The 21,053-nt window shown below is 39.2% G+C and overlaps 1 protein-coding gene across 2 annotated transcripts in view; it reads left to right on the top strand.

Moving 5' to 3' along the window:
* Positions 1–20,772, top strand: part of DOCK1 (dedicator of cytokinesis 1) — a 346,150-nt gene extending 325,378 nt beyond the window's left edge. For both annotated transcript variants that reach the window (XM_053388897.1, XM_053388898.1), the window contains 5 exons: positions 1,863–2,008; positions 3,490–3,688; positions 6,823–6,973; positions 10,968–11,113; positions 19,608–20,772. In XM_053388897.1, the coding sequence (XP_053244872.1) occupies positions 1,863–2,008; positions 3,490–3,688; positions 6,823–6,973; positions 10,968–11,113; positions 19,608–19,703 (738 nt within the window). In that variant the 3' untranslated portion in view covers positions 19,704–20,772. The remainder of the gene's footprint in view (positions 1–1,862; positions 2,009–3,489; positions 3,689–6,822; positions 6,974–10,967; positions 11,114–19,607) is intronic.
* The last annotated feature ends 281 nt before the right edge of the window (positions 20,773–21,053 follow it).

The following is a 21,053-nucleotide window of genomic DNA, read 5'->3' as shown; positions in this document are numbered from 1 at the left end:
CATTGTGACATATGTTGTGTATTTGGTCCCACACAGAGGAGTAGATTTTTCAAGCTTTATTAACCACACAAATCATGTATGAACACTGAAGCCAGGCAAAATAATGAGACCCTCTTGTCATTTAAGAGATACGTTATCGTCACAATTGGTATAATTTGTGTCCAAGTATGCAATTAGAAATTGCTTAAGTCTCACTAATGTCTTGCTACACACATCTTGATTGTATAGTTTTGTTTCTTTTCTTTTTTGAAAATTGAAAAACAGCTTCCCTTATAGCGGTATCAGCCATGCTGGTGGGCTGCTTATCAAAATTGGAAACCCATTTCTATTACATATTCTTTAAATATAGAGCTTAATTCATTACTGTGCATAATTCATAGTGAGTAGAGCAGTCAACAATGTTTAATCTTATTAAAACCTACATAACCTTTGGAGTGCCACCTCAGGTGGCAGATACAGGTCTGAGCAATGCAGTGCTTGCTGCCACTGCCACCTGCCACAGGTGCGGAGGGGGGGCAGCAAAGCTAGCAGTAAGACCTGGAGCTGCCATCTGAAGTGACTGCTCCTCTCTGGCCTCCTCCCCCCCCCCCCCGGGCCATCTCCAGGTAGCTGTGGAGAGGAGGGAAGGAAGAGGCAGGAGGCTGCCTCAAGTGGCAATATGTCCTGGGCCAGCCCTACATTATGTTGGAATATCTCTCTTTCTTACAACTTGAAAACATTGGAAAAGCCACGAGACAGCAGATAAAATTACTGCCCTAGATGATAATGTGCTCCCTGTGTGAAGAGAGACGTTGATATAAGCCCTGTTTATATGTCACTTGTTTCAGTAGAACATTTTAACATATTCTGGTATTTGACTGCTATGCTTATATCCAGATATTATCTTCTCAGCCTCACACAGATCTGCAGCTCAGCTCTGTCAGAACGCATAGTGTTTTATCACTTCTGTCTGTCTTCGTGCAGCACCAGCCTCCTACTAGTTGGCAGGGCGGAAAATCTACCTGTGATCAAACAGCATGGGGTTCCTATTTTTGTTGGCAGAATTCAATTATTTTGTGCATATATTAGTTATTAATGGGTAACAAACCTTGAATAAATATTCAGAACAGTAAATTCTGCCTTTCTTGTTTCTTCCATCTGTGAAACTAGATTTGTGTGCCTCAGTACTAATATGTGTGCTTCTGTAAAGTCATTTATTTTGCCGGATTGACTGGGGTTCTCCCTGTGAGGTAGTAAGAATCAGGTGTGTTGGTGGTGTACCAGGCTCCCTACAGGGTGAGAGCCTGATGGTGAGGAAAAGATAAATCTCCATATTGGGGGGGGGGGAGTTGTGGATTTAGGAGTAGTTGTTGGTTTTTTTGGTTTTGAGTGTAGAATTCATATTGTATTTCTTATATTGATTCCTTTTTGATGAAATATATAAACCACTTAGAGAGTTTTGTTGAAATAGAAAGTGGTATATAAATTAACTAGATAAAATAAATAAACATCTTTATCTATTTCAGTTGTTTAAAGCAACGTGGCTAACTTTTGGCCCTTCACATGTTGCTGAACTACAATTCCCATCATCCCTGATCATTGGCCACACTGGGTGTAGTTGATGAGAGTTGTAGTTCAGCAACATCTGAACCAGGCTAGCCACTCTGGTTAAAAGGCTACATATACATGTGAATGAATGCTAGCATTATAATTTCTGTGGCCTTGAATAATATAATTTTATTTCAAAATACCTTTCCTCAAGAAAAACGTTTTCACTCTTCTGAATGAAATGAATGACACCTAAATAAAAGTACATCTTTTATAACATTCATGTATTTGGAAGTGTTCTGGCAATAAAAGAACGATACTTGCTCTTTCTGTAGCCCTCAAGCGTGGATGACAGACGAGGTAGTCGGCCAAGGTCCATGGTTAGATCATTCACGATGCCTTCATCTTCAAGGCCACTGTCTGTTGCTTCAGTTTCCTCCATTTCATCTGACAGCGCACCTTCGAGACCAGGCTCTGATGGGTACGTGTGGTCTACTGCATGCATACTCTGTAGCATTTTCTCTACTAGCTCACACTCCTAAGGTTCATAAATATGCCTGCTTCACATTTTCTTTGGGCTTTTTGATCCATATATTAAAATTTTCAGGTAGGGTTTTTTTTTAAAAAAAAATCTTGTGTTGAGATATTAGCAATAAAATTCCTTAGCCTGAGAATTTACCACTCTCTTCTATTTACTTAAAGTATTGAAGTTAAGATTTCATGAAGGCCAGTTTATGAGACTGAACGCTGGTCTCATACTTATTAAGAATCCCTGCAGTTCTTGACACACACAATGCTAATTGCAGTGTTAATTTTTAAAAAGCTTTGGAATGCTTCACAATGTTTCTGACATGTGAAGTCAGGTGTTCTATCATTCTTCGCAGCTGCTCTTCGAAGCTGAGAGAGAGGGCATTCCAAAGAGCTGAGATACCTTGTGACTTGAGAGGGCACTTAGAAGTAGAGCAGAACCCTTAGTGGTTCTGTAGCAGCATATCTCCATTATGTTCCACATGCCCCTCCCTTTTCCCTTTGGTCACACAACAACCAGTAGCCATTTGCAGGGAGAAGGGACAGTTGGCTATGCAGATACTCCTGCATGTTGAAAGAGAACCATGCCCTGCATTGGTCAATCGTATACATGTCTGCTACCTTTGACATGTGATACACATTTACAAAGACATATGGTGGCTGTACAAATATTTTCAGTTGTTCTTTACTTCAACATTCACACAAGCACAGTTTCGTAGACTTCGGTTTCTGCCAGCCAAACTACCAGCTTTGGGAGGGTGGGGGGAGCTTAAAACTGACCCTGTTCATTCTTCTAATGCATAAGGGACCTTGCCAGTTTCCTGCCGGAAACCACTCCCCCAAACCAAGCTGCTGTCTGCTCCTGAAGGTAACAGCAACTCTGGTGGCAAACAGCAGTAGGTGGGAGGTTTCTTGCAGGCAGCTACCATGCACCTCTGCTATGAATCGGGATCACTTTCCAGATAGAGATGCCACAACTTCTAGCTTCCCCAAAAGAAAAGCAGACAGTGTAAATAAATATAACCTATACTTTGGCCCTGAGAGGTTATAAACTACAGGTGTATTAAAAAAATCCATACAGGTGTTTTTCACTTCATAAAGTGTATTGAATTGTGAATTTGAATTGAGTGCCGAAGCTGCATTCCTATACATACTTAACTGGAATGTAAGTCTCATTTAACACAATGACACTTACCTATTGAGTAGATGTTTATAGAATTGCACTGTTAGTCTACTACATGAATTGTTAGGGCTGTTCCATAATAGTTTGCGGTAAATTTTGATCAATAGCCAAAATGAATTAGTTGTTCTGTCACCCCCATTATAGTATCATTAAGTTTGATTGGTTGATGAAGGGATGGAGCACTAAAGTGTTGCTGCACCTAAAGATGTAGTGATTGGTACTGATATAGCGATGGCCTTTATACCCTTCAGGTTTGTGCTTGAGCCTCTTCTACCAAAGAAGATGCATTCTCGGTCACAAGACAAGTTGGACAAGGATGATCCCGATAAAGAAAAGAAGGAGAAGAAGAAAGAAAAGAGAAACAGCAAGCACCAAGAGATATTTGAAAAGGAATTCAAGTCGACAGATATCTCTTTGCAACAGTCTGAAGCAGTGATACTTTCAGAAACGGTAATGATAACTGGCCTATGTGTAAAATGATAATAGCTTCCACACACCTAAACACAATGAACATTGCAGGGAAATGATGGTGTGCTTGACACTATTGCTGGAGCAGTATCCAGTTTAAGAGTAAATTCCACATTTCAAATACTTGCAGTCTGTTTGGCAAGCGACATAAGGTACAGGCGAACTTTAAATGCTTTGGAGTTAAAAGGTAGCAGATTTATTCTGACATGTAGCTGAAAGAAAATGCTCTGAAAAGGTTAATTAATCAAACTACTTTTACAGATGCTCAATGTCTTTAGGGGCATCAGTAATATAATGCCAAGTAGTATAGGGATAAAAACACAACTTTCATTAAATTGTTTTACTTGGAAGAAGACTACTTTCTATAAATGATACATTAAAAGGTGAGGCATCCATCTCAGATGCTGGGGCAGAGAATGGAAGTGAGATGGCGAACGATAGTGGCGTGTGTGCCACACCCCCTGCCCTACAGTCTCTTAACTAGATTACTAGGAGGGCACTATCCCATAGCTAGGGTTGAAATAAGCTGCAGCTGTCAGTCTGGTCAGCTCCTGCATATAGAATAGGAGAGCTGTTATCTTTTCCTTGGATCAGGCAGCAAAATGTCTTGGGCTGCCCCGGTGACATGCTAAAATTCTGCATCTTAGCAGCTCTCAGCAGTACAGTAATTTATAGACACAGTCTGCCAGTGGTTAGAATCTACCCTTCCAGTTTTTCATCAGTATTTTTAATGAATTGTCATCAATTTATTTAATCTTAGAGAAGTCCTCAGTTCTTGAAATACATAATAAGGAAGCTTTCTCAGCTATGCACTTGGTAAATCACCATGGTAATTTAACTGGGCGATCAAAAACAAAGATATAAACTTTATGAAGAGAAAATTGTTCATAATTAAAGCGTTCTTGCATGCTTCTGATCTCTTCTACAAAGACTATTTAAATGCTTCAGTATTTACAATTATCAACAATAGTTCTTTAGATTTGTTGTGTAGATCCTTTCTACATAGCAGACCAACTTCTTTGACATGGGCTCTCATTCTTCATTCATTCATTCCAGAGGCTGAGGCTCAGACTAGTTCGAAGTATTAAAACAAGACTGTGAGAAAGTGTGTCAAACATCAGCGTAATTGGCTGAACATATCATTGATTCAAGGACAAGTAGTATTATTAGCCCCTTGCATTTTTTTCAATTAGGCTAAAATAATAAAAATCGTATTTTTATTCTGGATTCACTGAGATTCCTAAATAACTGGGGAAATGCTCTTTGTAGAAAAACATTAATTAACATAAGTAACCATGAAAATTATACAAACAGTTTAAAACCTGTGTCCTGAAATAGAAAGTAATTTTGTTTGTTTATAGGGCTAGAAAAAACTTCCTGCCTGGAGCAGTGAAAGGTACTTTCCAACATTATTTTGCTAACAGCAGTTTCCTGTATTTTTTCTTTACCAAGGCAGACCTACCTAGGCAAGCTTGGAGACTTAAGTACATGAAAATGCTCTGAATTGTGTAGGCAAGAGAATAGAATAGATGACGTCCTCTAAGGCAGTGTTTCTCAAACAGTGGGCCACAGTGCTACAGCCTGCCCATGGCCTTCTCACTTTACTGCCCCAACCCCTAGCCAGACCTTTAGTTGGGCCAATACCAGCACCACCAGTTCCTTGTATACTGCGTAAAGGTGGCTGAGAGACAGAGAATTTCAGGTGAGCAGTAGAGAAGGAAAGTCTCCTTCCTCTAGAAAGTGAGACAGAAGGTTAACTGGGAATTAAAAGGAAGGGAATAAGCAAGAAAAGGTGTTACAGGAGAAAGAAGTAAGTGTAAAGGCGCCAGGGAGCAGGGATGAAATAAACAAGCAGTTTGAGGGGTGAGGAAAAGGGCACATGTTGAATGTGAGAAGGCAATAGCAAGTCAGTAAAATTTCTTTGAGAAATGTGGGCCTTGGAAGGAAAAAAAGTTAAATGAAGAATTATTCTTGAGGTACATCCTCAGACTCGGTAAATTCTGCCTAAAATGGGGGAGTCATTAACTCTAGAACAAATTGCTTGAGGAAAGCTGAGGTATGGCACTCGTTGCCATAAGGAAAAAACTGCAGCAAAGAATTTAGCAATTTCCAAAGATGGTTTAGAGATCAGTAGAAAGGGATGTTAGTAATTGCCGGCTGATTGTACTAAACTCTGTCTTCATTTGCTACCATTTTGTGACTGGTGGGCCTCAATAATTTTCAGCTCTTTAAAGTGTGCCCTTGGGGTAGAAGGTTTGAGAATCCCTGCTGTAGACCATAAAAGTCCATTCTTACAGTGCTCCCTGCTCAAAGTGACTTGGCTTTAAGTGACAGAACACAAAATCATCTGCAACAATATTCAGCGGTATGAAAGCCACAAGAGTCTTCTAAGTACATTTCTATTGTGTATGGATCATTACCCCTCTGCAGTTACTTTTGAGGAGTTTTATGGTTCACTAGGCACAGGAAGTTAGTTCAGTATCTCTAAGAATAAAGAAATCCTATCAACAACTAGAAATATTAGTCAGTATTTTAAGAAGAAAAGGAAATATGTGTGTTATGATGGTAAGATATGTTTCCACCAAGCATATTTTGCACTGTGGCCTGTGCTTTGAGAAATACTCTAAATATAGTAATATGTTTCTAGCAGAGAATTCTCATGAAAACAATCTAGTGTATATAAAACAAAAACCTAGTGGTGTAAGTGGTATATCTTTTAGTTTTCCTAAAGGTTATAACAAGGTGTAACTATGATAGGAATAGCCAGCTGTCATTTTGTTAAATAAAACCTGGAAACACCTAAAAAGTACGTTTTTAAAAATTGACTGTACATTCAAGGCCACAAAAACTGTGTTTAAGAAAGAACAAGCCAAGGATATATTTTAGAAGAATACTGCATTGAGACAAAAACCGTTTTTTTCCTTATCGCTGTGTTGTTACATTAAGAACATATTTATCACAAGGTCAACGGCTCACTAAGAAATTTTTCCTCCTTTGTTTCCAGCAGCTGTGCTGTAAGAACAAATTATATATCCTTGGACTGTGTGATGTATGTGTGGAAGGTATACTTCAAATTGAGTCTTGCTTGCTTCTTTTTTTTTTTTAACCAAATGCAGATCAGTCCATTGAGACCACAAAGACCAAAGAGCCAAGTTATTAACATCATGGGAAGTGAAAAACGTTTTTCTGTTTCCCCATCACCGCCTTCTCAAACCATCCCTCCACCAGTCACTCCAAGGACCAAGCTTTCATTCAGTTTACAGTCCAGTAAGTCTGCTTTAACTGATTAATCACACTAACTTATCTTTTTACACTGCTATAACCCCACCCCGGGACCGTTGGGTGAAGGGCAGGTAAGAAATAGTAATTTACCAAACTTTTGTTTTTTTCTGATATACTTGAACCAGCCAGGTCATATCAGGAACTTGATATCTCTGAAATGTTTTATGATCATCTGGCTAATTAGGTTAACCAGAGAGTAAATCAGACTATGTCCATCAGGATTCCTTTCACCTTTCGACTTGCTTTCATCAGGGCTGAGTAGGATATATTGTTATGATCCTACTCGCATCAGTTCTAACCACAATGACCAACAGTCAGCAGTGATGGGAGCTGGAACCCACCATCATCTAGAGAGCCACAATGTTCCCCACACTTGGTTTAAGTGAAGAATAATTGTGTGGCCTGTTCAAGGGGGAAATTTACTAAAGGTAAAGGTACCCCTGACTGTTAGGTCCAGTCACAGACGACTCTGGGGTTGCGGCGCTCATCTCGCTTTACTGGCCGAGGGAGCCAACGTTTGTCTGCAGACAGTTTTTCCGGGTCATGTGGCCAGCATGACTAAGCTGCTTCTGGCAAACCAGAGCAGTGCACGCAAACGCTGTTTACATTCCCGCTGAAGCAGTACCTATTTATCTACTTGCACTTTGACATGCTGTTGAACTGCTAGGTTGGCAGGAGCTGGGACCGAGCAACGGGAGCTCACCCCATCACAGGGATTCGAACCGCCGACCTTCTGATCGGCAAGCCCCAGGCTCTGTGGTTTAGAAGACAGTGCCACCCATGTCTCTTAAAATTTACTATAGGATCCAGTAATTTCACCGTGTAGTGTATATAGTTTTATATAAACGTCCTATAGAAATATTTACTTAGAATATTATTTAGTTAATTTTGCCACAGCATTCTGCCAATAGAGTATAGGTCTTCAGACCCAACCCTCTAGTTAACGGTTTGGAGGCTCAGCCATGTGCTATAGACTTATATACTCTCTCCGCTGCTAGAAGGATCCTTTCCTTGTTTAGGGACCCAGGCTATTAACTCAATGTACCAGCATTTATTCAGCTTACTGTTCCACATCAGGATCAGGGCCTGTGTGTTTTTACTGAACAAATGAACAGCTACAATTGCTTCATACTCAGGCTGATTATTTTATACATAATTTTCAAAAGGGGTATGAATATTTTTTTGTATAAGTGTTTAATGAATCATCTTATTGCGTTAGCTATATGATATTTTTATAGTGCAAAGGCTATAGGAAAATCCTCCAGCTACTATAAAAATCTGTAGTGCAGAACAATGAATGAAGTCCTTTTACAAGTATTAAAGAAAGTAATTAGTATATGCTGTTTCTTAAACCATTATCTTTTACTGACTACTGCCTTCCAAGAAGTCCCCTGTAACAAAGAATATGGAACAACCACCTGTTCATATTCACTACAGCAGCAAACATCCTTCCAAACTGCTTTGTGATGGTAACCTTCCTCAGTACAAGTTGTTCTGAAGTTATAGGCACCTGAACCCTTCCCTTGACTGTTATGTTTTAGGCTTCTTCTCGTGGGCTTGGATCTAAAGTTTTTGCTCCATGAATTTAATAAATTTCTGTTCATGAAAAGCAAAAACCGCAGCAAGCAGGAGGAGTACCCCCCCCCCGGCAGCTTCATTCCCTAAGGCTTGCTGCACACCCCCAGAAGACCCAAATGGTCTCAGCCGCTGGTGGCATTGCAGTTTCCTACACATGTCTTAAAGCATAGCAAAGAAGTGCAATTAAGCTTTTTGTGCTGCTACTGAAGGACTTAAGGATGGTGCTTCTCTCAGGGAGAATGTTTTCATCCTAAAAAGTGCCTCCTTTGAGGAAGCATGACGTATTACTGTATTTACTTTCACATTTTAAAGGCACATGGTTGCATATAGCAACTCTGTTAATAATAATAATAAATCACCCACCAAAATCACTATGTGAAGGCCTCTCTAGGGAGATGAAGGTAGTTCCTGTATCCAGAAAGGCACAAGTTTTCCATCCCAAATCTGCACAAACATGCCTGTGTGCATCTTGATTGTGCCAGAACATGAGCTCCACCATCCATTTAGCATAAATCAAGAATATGTTCTCAGTTGGTGTGAGATTGGGTTCAATTAAGTACTGTATATTTTGCTCCATAAGACGCACTTTTTCCCTCCTAAAAAGTAAGGGGAAATGTGTGTGCGTCTTATGGAGTGAATGCAGGCAGGAGGCAGGCGGGAAAAGCCCCCAAGAGCCACACACACACTCCGCGCGGCTCTTGCAGGCTTTTCCCTGAGGAGGAGGAAGGGCAGCCCATCTTTGACGGGCTGTCCTTCTCCCACTTCATGGAAAAGCCCGCAAGAGCTGCACACCCTTTAAAGAGTGTGCGGCTCTTGGGGGCTCTTCCCCAAAGAGGAAGAAGGCTCACAAGCCTCCTCAGGGAAAACCCCCCAAGAGCCACACACACACTCCACGCGCTCTTTAAAGGGAGCGTGGCTCTTGGGGGAGCCTTAGCCGCGTGCAGCCTCTCCCGGGCAGGGGATGAAGGCTCCCCTTGCCTGCAAGAGGCTGCACGCGGCTATCCCATAAGCCAGGACGGCAAGCGGGATCGCTGCGCAGCGATCCCACTTGCTGTCTTGGCTTCTGGGATTCAGAATATTTTTTTTCTTGTTTTCCTCTTCCAAAAGCTAGGTGTGTTTTACAGAGCAAAAAATTCGGTAATTCCTTAATTTTGCCAAATCTCTATAGTGGAGCTTCTTGAGACCCTAAGAACATGAGAGCCTTTGAAATTGTCCCCTTTTTTGCTGTGAGGTAAGAAAAAAAGACTAGAAAAGAATGAAAGTGAACCATTTTACTTCGTTGTTTATTTTTGTTATAGCCCACCACGAGACCTTCAGCTAAGAGTTGGTGAATGGCCGAAGGTCAACCAGGGATTTGAACCAGGGTCACCAAGCACAACATTTACAATATCATTTGTTACTAATTTTGCACTTTGGAGGTGATTCAAAGTTACAGAATTATTTCAAGAAGTATAGTAAAGGAAAATCCAATTTCTTAAGTGTTCAGTGTGGGCATACAGATTTAAAACAAGAGTACTGCAATACAATCAATTTTTGAAGGACACTGAGGTGTCAGCTTATTTTGTAGTTAATTTCAGAAAATATTGTTTTGTGTCCTCTTTGTAAGTATTTCAAGCTATTTAAACAATGAATGACTCCTCATTTAATTACAGTAATTTCCTAAAATTTTAATAACTATATGTTCCTAATGTGTGCATTTAATTCCAGAAAGATTGTGTGGAAGAGTAAATAAAGATTTGTTTGATTAGATTGTAGTATACCTTTGGAAAATAAATGTTTAACATTGTTGAATTTTCAACAATAGTTACAGGAAAATGCCCAAGAAGCTACAACAGAAATGATGCTTCTGCTAATAATATGCATGGGCAAGTCACAAGTAAAGTCACTTTCCGAAATGCTGGTGTTCTGAAACAGTTGACATCTGGAAACCCTGATTAGCATTGTCCTGTGACCATGACTCTCCCTTCTTTTGATTATATGAGACATGATATGGCCCTTTTATTTCTCAAACAACACATTCTTTCTGGTATGTGAATCCAAAAATTGCATCAGTAGGTGCACCTGTGCACTCCATTTTGTTGTATTAATCATTATTTCATATTATTTTAAAATGAGTTACCTTTCTGCTTGCCGATCAGAAGGTCAGTGGTTCGAATCCCAGCAACTGTCTATGGACAAACGCCGGCTCCCTCGGCTTGTAAAGCAAGATGAGCGCCACAACCCCAGAGTCATCTGCGACTAGACTTAACTGTCAAGGGTCCTTTACCTTTTTTATGTTTCTGCAATAAAAAAAAAGTCCGCTGACAATTTTAAGCTTTTAAAACAATGATATGTGCATGCAACATTTGCTAGGAATTTGAAAGTTGACTTCAATGACTGTGAGATATGTGTTTATTTTCAGATCTGGAACTAAATGGCATGAATAGCTTGGAAATGGCAGACATTCCTCCTCCATTGCCTCTGAAAGGCAGCATGGCAGATTATGGAAATCTCATGGAAAGTCATGAATCTCTTAGCCCTGCGACATCCCCACCTGTACCTCAAAGAGTAAGTTTTATAACTGGAAGTGACTTTCTTCAAAGCAAGTCTACATAATGTGTACTTCTGTGGTCAGTAATTATTTTCATGGAGGATAACAGAATCATAGAATTGTAGCATTGGAAGGGATCCTGGGGGGGGGGGTCATCTAATCCAACCCCTTGCGATGCAGGAATCTCAATGCACAGTCCCCTATCCAGTTTGAAACCATACTGGATCCTATTTAGCTTTGCAAATGTGCTAGCCGTTTTATTGCTGCACCACTAGGAGGCCCACATAAAGGAGAGGATTTTAAGTCCACAGTCTCTAAGCTGTGCACTTGCAAGGTTAAAAAAATAGGATTAAGAATCAGTTAAAATTAACCATAAAACATATTTAAAATGCCTGCTGAAATAAAATAAGGTCTTAAGTTCAACAGGGAAGGCATCTGTCCGATTTCAGCTGGGAGGGAGTTCCACAAAATCACATTCACAAGACTAAACACATGTCTCCTAGTGCACATGATACATTGTCTGAGACATAAACTGTGACTCCCAAGAAGACTTTAGTGAATGAGGCAGGATATAAGGAACCAGGTGGTCTTTAAGGTGTCCTGCCCCCAAGTTGTGAAGGACTATATGCTAGCATATAGGCAGCCAGTGCAAGCTTTTAGGTGCTAGAGCTATGTGCTGGTTGCAGGCTGTCCTCACCCACAGTATTTTGCACTAACTGGAGCTTCTTGGCCAGACCCAATAGCAATCCACACAGTGTGTATTGTATTGCAATAATCAAGTTGTGAGGTTAACAATGCATGAATCATTGTGACCGGGCTATCCCTGACCAAGAATGGCCATAGCTGGTGGATGGAGTCAGAACAGCAGCTAATCTGCACTCTCCAAAGTCCGCACCCACTTGTCCCTTCATCTGCTTCTGGGTTGTAGATTAGGAAAGCAACTGGTGTTTTCAGGACCATGGCTTTCCTTTCTCTGATCCCCGGTGAATGCCACAGAAAATGTTTTCCTTGGCAGAAGAGAATGCTAGGTGACTTGTATGTGAACGCAGATTAATCGGGTAGTGAAACCTATACATAAAAACAAAGTATTGTAAAACAGCCTGATAGAGGCTGTTAAAAAGACAGAGGAGAGTCCCAGCAGAAACTTAGATTTTATGTTTTTCCTATCTCATTTCAGGAGAGAAAATAAAGTATATTTCAGACAAGTTTAATATATGAAGTTTGTTTTGCAGGCATTCACTCACCAGTTTCCTAAAGGCAAGCAATTTTGCCACTCTATGTAATGGATTGCTGAAACATTTGAGCAAAAATTGTTGCTGCTGGTGAAAAGAAACTATTGTTTAACAATCTTAGATTTCTGTTTCTAACATCCTATCAAAGTCATTCGCTAACATTTGTCAAAATTTCTTCAACCTTTGACCTAAGCAAACAAGTTGTAACACAATCTAAATAGTAAGTCTGAAAATAGTAAGTCTGAATATATATATATAATAAAATTAGTAGGTTTCTGTTTAAATCTTACTTTTAACCCATATTAGATATTTAAAATATTGATACACTAATGTTCTTGAGAACCAAAAGTGGTATTAGGAAAGATTGTGATAGCACAGCTCTTGAGGAGAAATGTTTCCAAGCTCTGAGCTGTTCCACTTCCTTTAGCTGTGGATTTCTCCCCTTCATTTTAGTATGCAGGAGCTATTTTGCCTTCTGCATAGGAAGCTGACTGGAGTCCCTAATGTAATTAAATTGACTCTCAACAGTGTTTCCTCTATTCATCTTCTAGCATATCATAGTATACAATTCTAGTTAGTCAGCCAATTGTACAAGGAGGCTGCAATTATCTATAAGTGTGTCAAATATCGCATACAACTATATTCCTCTGACATCTTCAGAACCCCAGTTACAAGTGAGGAACTTTATTCATGCATTGATCACCTTGCATTAGACCAGCATGCTAATGGAATCGTGTGGCTTGACAATGTTTAGCCATTTTTCTTTGCTTTCAGTACTCCTTCACCCACCCACCCCCATGCAATGTTCTCCTATAGGAGGGTGGGACTCATTGTTAATCTTACTTTACATATTAATAGAAGAAGCTATGAGGCAGTAACTTGCCCATCGTCAGCCCAATGAGTTTAGGGCTGAGCTTCCCGCAAATACATACACATAGACGCATCTCACATAATTATCAGTGTTAGATTTGGCAAATGAAGACTTGGCTGCCTTTGAATTACGCACCCTGAGTATCTGTGGGGATAACCCACTGAAATTATTAGCTAACCTCATTTTATTCACATTAAACAAGGATATGGAACACAAAAGTAGAGAGTGCTCTGTATTAGAATGAAGTAGGAAATGTTAAAGATGGCACAAAAAATACGCAAAAAATGGGCCTATATCACAAAATATTTGAATTGCAATTGCAGCCCATTATATGAGAATTCATTTTAGCCAATTTTGAATGCATTGAGGAAAAATCGTTTTATTATGATGATTTATTCACACAAATTTATTATTATTGTTATTATTGCCCTACCCATTCTCATTTCAAAACATTTACTGGTAGATATGCACACATACAATCTTATCTAACATAGTATTATAAAATCTCTTTTTTGAAAGGTTTTCCTAATAAATATATCTGAGCATAAAATGGGACCTTTCATTTCTGGTGAAGATCTGTTACATAAAGGCTTCCCCCCCGTTCTTTCATAGCCTCACACACATCGTTGCATATAAAATCAGCTGCATAGTTAGCATTCAAAATCAAGAAGAGAAAGGAAATAGACAATGGAGCACTTAAATTTGTAACATTGGCTCTAACGCTTACTAAGCACACAAATAATGGCTTGATTCCCATCAATCCAAAAGTAGATACAAAGCTTGATGATGAATGTGCCATAGAGCGGAAGCAATGCCCAACGCATAATAAGAGAACTAATACAGGCAAGAAAAAGAGTTTTCCTCCAATTCTAATGCTTTATGCCGTATCAGAGAAATCTGCTCATAGCAAACATTATGGTAGAACAAATATATGCATCTGTGTTCTGCAAGTTGGAAAAGTTATAGTCACGTGTACACATCCCTTTGGTATTCTGTGAATACTGTTACTTCTCCAGATTCAAGGCAAATCTTCACAACTATCCAGTACATTACCCAGAATACAAAGTATTCAGTTTCATCACAGTGCTACTTGTCTGCAAATGAAAAGAGTCCTTCCATCCATGGAAGGTACTAAGATCCAGTGGAGACTCCTCACTGAAGGAAGTTATCATTGCTGAAGCCTTTTCCCCCTGAAGCCCCCACACTTTCTTTCATGGTGTTCCAGAAAGTTTCCCAACCCCACAGAGCTACTTTTCAGGAGGCATGGGGAGCTGCAAGTAGCCTTACTACTCCTTTCCAACATTGCATCACAACTCTGATGGGCACAACCATGGTCTTTAACCCAATGAGTTCTATTCATGAATGGAAGGGCTCCATCTGGTTGGCAGTAGAGACTCCCTGCTAGAAGAAGTGGTGGGACAAGGTGGGCTTCTTTTTCTCTCTGCTGACTCCCATGCAGCCTCTCATGCCACTCCAAACCCTACAGAACAGTTTTTCAGGGGACAGAAAGAGGGCTAAAGGGGGGGGGGAGGAGGAACTGGGAAAAATAAACTCCTTGGTTCGTTCCTCCAACACAAGTGAAAATCCCCTGAGTTCAGGTCTGGATTTAACCTATTTCATGCCAATTGATCAATTGGAGGGTAAGGTCATTAAATAATTATATTCTAGAGCTGTATGAATAGGGCCTGCATGTTGATTCTGAGACGTCTGCACAATATGGTTTTGATCCTGCACAGAGATACCATTCCTTCTTTTACCAAACAAAAAAACCACCACATTAAAAGCTTTACAAATTTCTAGACTTTAGGCAATGATCCTCAACTGCTAAATCTCTAGGTAAGGAGATGGGGATAATGTTCAGGGAGCAAACCTGATGTTTACAGAAGGGTGAGAGTAATGAACTTTCCTGGAACAGCACTCTTTAAAAGCAGGTTAATGAACACTGTGGCATAATTATTTCATTTAAGCAGCAGTGTTACTTTTACAAGACTTTCTAACAGGCAGATTTCATATAACAAAGCTTTGAATGCTCTTCCTTTAATTCAAAGATATAATTCAAAGATTTTATCTAGATCATGAAAACGTGCCTGCTATTGCTTTTCCATTATTTGCAGATATGGTGTTACTATTGTGAAGAAATTACATTGGACAGATTTGCCTGCTTGCAGTTTCATTTTAAATATTTTTAAGTATTTATACCCTGCTGTTCAGCCGAAAAAGGACCCAAGAGAGGCTTGCAACAATCAGTACTAAGTCGATCCCTGTCCTCCATCTTATAATCTAAAAGACATGGCACAAAAGGAAAAAGTACTTGGAGGGAGAAAAGGGAAAAGACATTAGTTCTTATTTTGAGTTTTTTGTCACAGCGGGGGGGGGGGGGGAGGATGCAAGCTCCCTGCAGCTGCTGCTGTTTTGGCAGATGTATGAAACTAGGTTGGTCTTCCCCTTCCTATGTAGGCGTCCTGGGGGACAGGGAGGACAGTCTCTGAGTGGCCCTTGGTTCCCTGGCGAATGCAGAGGCTGCACTAGAAGACAAGGATGATAATAATAATATATTGTTTATACCTCGCCCATCTGACTGGGTTTCCCCAGCCACTCTGGGCGGCTTCCAACAAAAGATTAAAAACACATTAAAACATCAGACATTAGAAACTTCCCTAAACAAGGCTGCCTTCAGATGTCTTCTGAATGTCAGATAGTTGTTTATATCTTTGACATCTGATGGGAGGGCGTTCCACAGGGTGGGCGCCACTACTGACCTTCATAGTCCCTTCCAACTCTACAATTCTATGATAATTCTATGATCTGTATTAATTATGAAATATAGAATTGAAATAAAGGCTATCGCTTTTTTTGCACTCAGTTGTTGCACACACACATATTATAGTTCAAGTGCTTACTGGGAGCATTGTCACATAATACTATCAAACCCGCTATGTGGTATCCAGTGTGCTCGCCCTCCAGGTGTTGGACGCCAGCTCCCATCAGCCTCAGCCAGCTTGGCCAATGATCAGAAACGGTGGGACTTGTTGACCAGCAACATCTGGAGGGGGTGATATTGGCTGCCCCTGTTACACTATTATTCAGGGTAAGCAAAAGGCATTCAATATATTCCCTGTGCTACATTAAAACTGAAAAGAAAATTATTTAGATGGTAAGGATAAAGAGTTGCATATCTGTGTGTGTCTTTGAGGACCTAATAAATATTATAGTTAGCTGTAGGAAGTCAAGTAACTCTTGAATAAACTTTTGATCACATAGAGAGAATTTTGGCCGGCTAATAACATGGAAGGAAACATTCACAGTATTTCAATGCACAACTCAAATTTTATTTTAATCCATGGGTTATTCTGAAGGAGAGAAATCATTATCGCTTTTATATTTTACATTTTCCCCTTAACTATTGTGCTGTGTTCCGCAAAGACTATGAAGAGAAACAAGACATTTTAAAGCACAATTGCTTTCTTTTAATACAGAAGGAAACCAAACAAATGAGAACAATTTGGTACTTGAAATGGAAAGGACAGATTGCTTATATGTTGCAGATGTGCGTTTTACATGAGGTTCCCATTTCCCCTGAGGTACACGTGACTGAGGGAAGTCTGCCTAGAATAGGGTTTAATTTGAACTGGCAGGTTCTTATTATTATTTTAGAGAGAAAGCAATCTCTTAAAACCTGAAAAGCACCCTAGAAACTACTGAAACATAAACACAGACATTTAATTAATGTAAAGTTAAGCGAAATTTGGTTTTGCATTTCAGCCACATTGTTGAGCGGAAATGATTCGGGCACCTGTGATATTATTCTTGAGATTCTAAATAGCCCTTTTGTCAATTTAAATTTTAAATGAACTGAACAAAACCAGATTATCATTCATAGTATACAATAGGCTTTTAGAAATGAAAACAAATATATAGCAAATAGCCTACCATCCATTACTTTAGACTTCAAATGTATGTTGTTTTTTGCTCTCAGATTCAGGGATGTCAACAAACAAAGACAGTAAGTGTGGAGCTACTTGTTAGGGCCTCTTTTTAACGGTGTGTTTTTGACCCTTTCTGGCTTAAAACAACAAGCTTACTACATTTGTACCTACTGGTTAGCACAGAATGAAGCACATGTAGCTTTCTGTCAAAATTGTGTCTGGGATCCCTTTGTGTCCTGAACCCTTGTACTGTCTGTTCCCCACCCCACACATACCTTGTCCCAGGAAACTATTAGACTGAAGCAGACCTTCACCTCTGGGTTTCTGTATTGCACTACGCACTAGAATTTCATGGTACAACAATGGTGTGACCATTTGAACGAATGCTTGAGGTATACATAATGCTTTTTTGATGCGGTCTTTTATCACGCCGATAAAATACCATGAGCAATAACCAGACCCAGTTCAGATTTAGACTTAGAGCACAGAAAATAAAACTGGACTTGCAGAGAATGCAGGTAAATACTAGTAAATAATCAGATGCATCTAGGAAGATATTATTATTATTATTATTATTATTATTATTATTATTATTATTATTTAATCCTGGCCCTCCTCTAGCAGATGTAGCTATTCTCTAGGCTCTGCATGAAATTATTCCTATACTAAAACAATTTGCTATTGGCCTGAAATGTAACAGCCATTTTGTGCCTTGTCTCTCCCCGCCCCCATGCTTCATTTAATAAATTGATCAACTTCATTTGTGAGTACATTTACTGAACATATAATCTAAGGTTTCGCTGACCGAAATAAGTAGACAGAGTGTGATGACATGATGGGGTCCACAAGGGACCTGGTTTACTATGATAGTATCATAGTGATACTTTAATTAAAAACAGATATATATTTTTTACAAAATTCACATTTTTGATAAATATAATTTCTTTATCAGAATGATTGGGTTCTTATAACCAGGATACATTTCACAAAGGTTTTACTGAAGCATTAAGAAGTTCATGGTCTGTGGTTCAGCAGGGCTCCAATACATACACAGTGGCCTGCCAGACCCTCCTCAGTCCTAGGAAATGGTCTGAAATACATTGTATATGAAGAACATTCCCCAATACTGAAGACATCCCCTCCTCTAATATTTTCCCTTTCCGGGTACTCCTTTCATCCACTAAATGGGAGTGAAAGCACTGATAATTAGTGAATTGTTATTAAAAGATCTATAAATGTTTGTATATTGAATTCAGAATTAAAAAGACAAAATCAAGATCAAGACAAAAGCAGATACAGTAAGATTTTTCCAGCTACTGCAAATATTTTGTACCAAGTCTATGAGGAAACTTTGGAAACATTGTGGATTAAATGCAGACTTAGTCATGCTTAGAGCAGACCCACTGAAATCATCAAGATTGAAGAGTAGACTTCAGTGGGTCTACTCTACGTGTCTGGATTCATCCCCGAGATAGTCACTGAGATTGTGTAGCATGGATAACATTTTTTATAACTTTCTGTTTAGAAGCAGGCCTGCTAGCAATATGAGAAAAGTGTTGAATGGATTTACCATATGAAAAGTGAAATGCAAAAGAGGGGGAGAAAACATAAAAAATGGAGGGGGTGAAGTAGTAAAAGTGGTATTAAGATGTCAGACAGTAAAATGTAAAGGGAGAGTTTATGTTCACTCGATGGGCTAAGATAACTGCTATATAGGATGCTACAGTATCACTACAGCCTTCCAGCAAAGAAGCAACATTGGCTGCATTCTTAATGAAGCTGTTGAAAAATGAACCTGAAAGCAGCATGTGCGCAATTCTGCAATAGCTTGACATTATCCTGACAGTATAGATTTTTGTCATCGGCCACATAGCTTGATCCTTATGGGAGTAAGTAATTTATCACAGGTCTAATCTATGCTCCTGTCTTTAATTTGATCAAGCTAACTGGTGGCTCCTGTCATTTCCTAGAGCTCAAAGCATAATGCCATTCACAGCAGCTAAATATTTTAACATTTAGTAAGCTTTAATTACTATATGGTGGCAAGTAGATGGCTAGTCCACCCTTTTCGTACAGCAAAAAAAAAAAAAAAAAGACGTTTCTCAAAGAGCAGACCTGAAACTGGTCATAAAAGAAGGGAAGAGAAAGTATTCCAGCATCGGTCTCTCAACTCGATAATGCTTAGGGCTAAGATGGTTAATAAAGACCAATAAAGTCAGAAGTTAGCCGCTTATATAGCAGACCTTTCTGAAACAAAGTTAGTTAATAAATCCTGTGAAGCCTGTTAGTGTCAGTATTAAACACTAGACTTAACATCAAGCAGCAAAACACTGTTCATAAGACCAAAGTTGGAACGGAATTAAATGAGTACACCGCTTTATCTTGCACGTCACAGCAGTCTGTAAGAAATTACATCTGAATTGACCAGTTGCTATAGAATTGGTTCCTCAATAAGCTATTTTGTTCCAAATTTGTCTTCCAGCAATTGCCACCTCCATTACCAAGCAAAACTCCTCCTCCGCCTCCTCCAAAGACTACTCGGAAGCAAACCTCTGTGGATTCTGGAATTGTCCAGTGAACAAGAGAGTGGATACCTCCAAAGACTGAGCTTGTAAAATTTATTTTCCCTAAAGATGTACACAGTGTTTTAACACCACTCAGCATCAGAGCATCTAACATAGTGCAATAGTTCTCATTTTCAGAGCAAGATTGATAGCTCTACGTAAGGTCACAGATTATGAACCCAAACTGTATTCCAAAGCACAGGTGTATTGTTAAGTGACAACATATTATTGCAGCCATTTTTAAAAAATGTAAAAAATCATTCCTGCTGGCTTCTGAAATTTTAATCTTAAAACTATAGTTAAGAAGTTGCATTGGGACTAATAAGAGGAACAGTCCACTCTGTCATTGCACTGGCATTCACAATCCTTTTTAAAATATTGGCCTAATGTAAGCAGTGTACCTTAGTATCATAGGTTTGTACTCTTTGTCAAGGAAATAGGAAAACAGAAGTATTTGTGAAGAGTATTTATAATTGCTCTGGGCTACCATTAATGTTGGTCTCTCATAGGCCGATAGCTTTTTGAAGTTCCATTGTAACAGAATAAGGACCAACCATTGGCTGAGCCTGATTTTGTGTGGATTTTAGTGTAGAATGTGTTTTAAGCTCCTGGAAAGTTGTTAATTTATGGAAAATATCATGTATGCAAATGAAGAAATCTTGAGCTTCCTTTAAAAAAAAAATAGGAAAGGGGAGAGCTTTTGGGAACAAAAATTCAAACCTAACAGTTGTACTTGATTTACAGTTGTGCCATTATGTACAGCCATTTTGTATATATTATTGGACTTGCAAATTGTTTCATTTCACTGTGCCTGCTTTTAAAGTAATGATGGTATTATGTACTTTCAAATGTGTTACAGCATTTTAAATGTTGGTAACCAATGAAAATGTATAAGTTGCTAACATGCGTGTTATTCCCAGTAACTGAACTCAGAAAATATTGGGCAATTATGAGAAAACCAGAAAAAAACTAACTTTTAAAAACTTGTCAATGTACTTATTTTTTATCATCAACAACCTTTATAACCTTAACAATAGTTTTAATATTTCACTCTCTTCAGAAATAAAGAATTATTTTAAAATATTTTCTCTAAGAAAATAAGAAGTCTTCTTGTTAGTTTGAATTAACAGTTGTTTAATTCATTATGGTAATCAGCTGTAGAGTATTTTGGGCTCTCATCAACCACAGAATACTGATTTTGTAATTGTAAAATCTCTAGTGTAATGGCTTGGATCCCAAAAAGCACTAGAAGGGGCTTGGCTGTGAAGTTGGCTCTGCTCATGGAAGGTGACCCCTTCTGATTTGGGGGTGACTCCCCCCCTTCTGTCTAAAACCCCATGCCACAGCCCACCCTATTCATGAGC

Source organism: Podarcis raffonei, chromosome 5 (assembly GCF_027172205.1).
Source record: "Podarcis raffonei isolate rPodRaf1 chromosome 5, rPodRaf1.pri, whole genome shotgun sequence".
NCBI classification, from domain to species: Eukaryota; Metazoa; Chordata; class Lepidosauria; order Squamata; family Lacertidae; genus Podarcis; species Podarcis raffonei.
The sequence above is the reverse complement of the archived record's forward strand: the minus strand, read 5'-3'. Positions and strand labels throughout refer to the sequence as shown.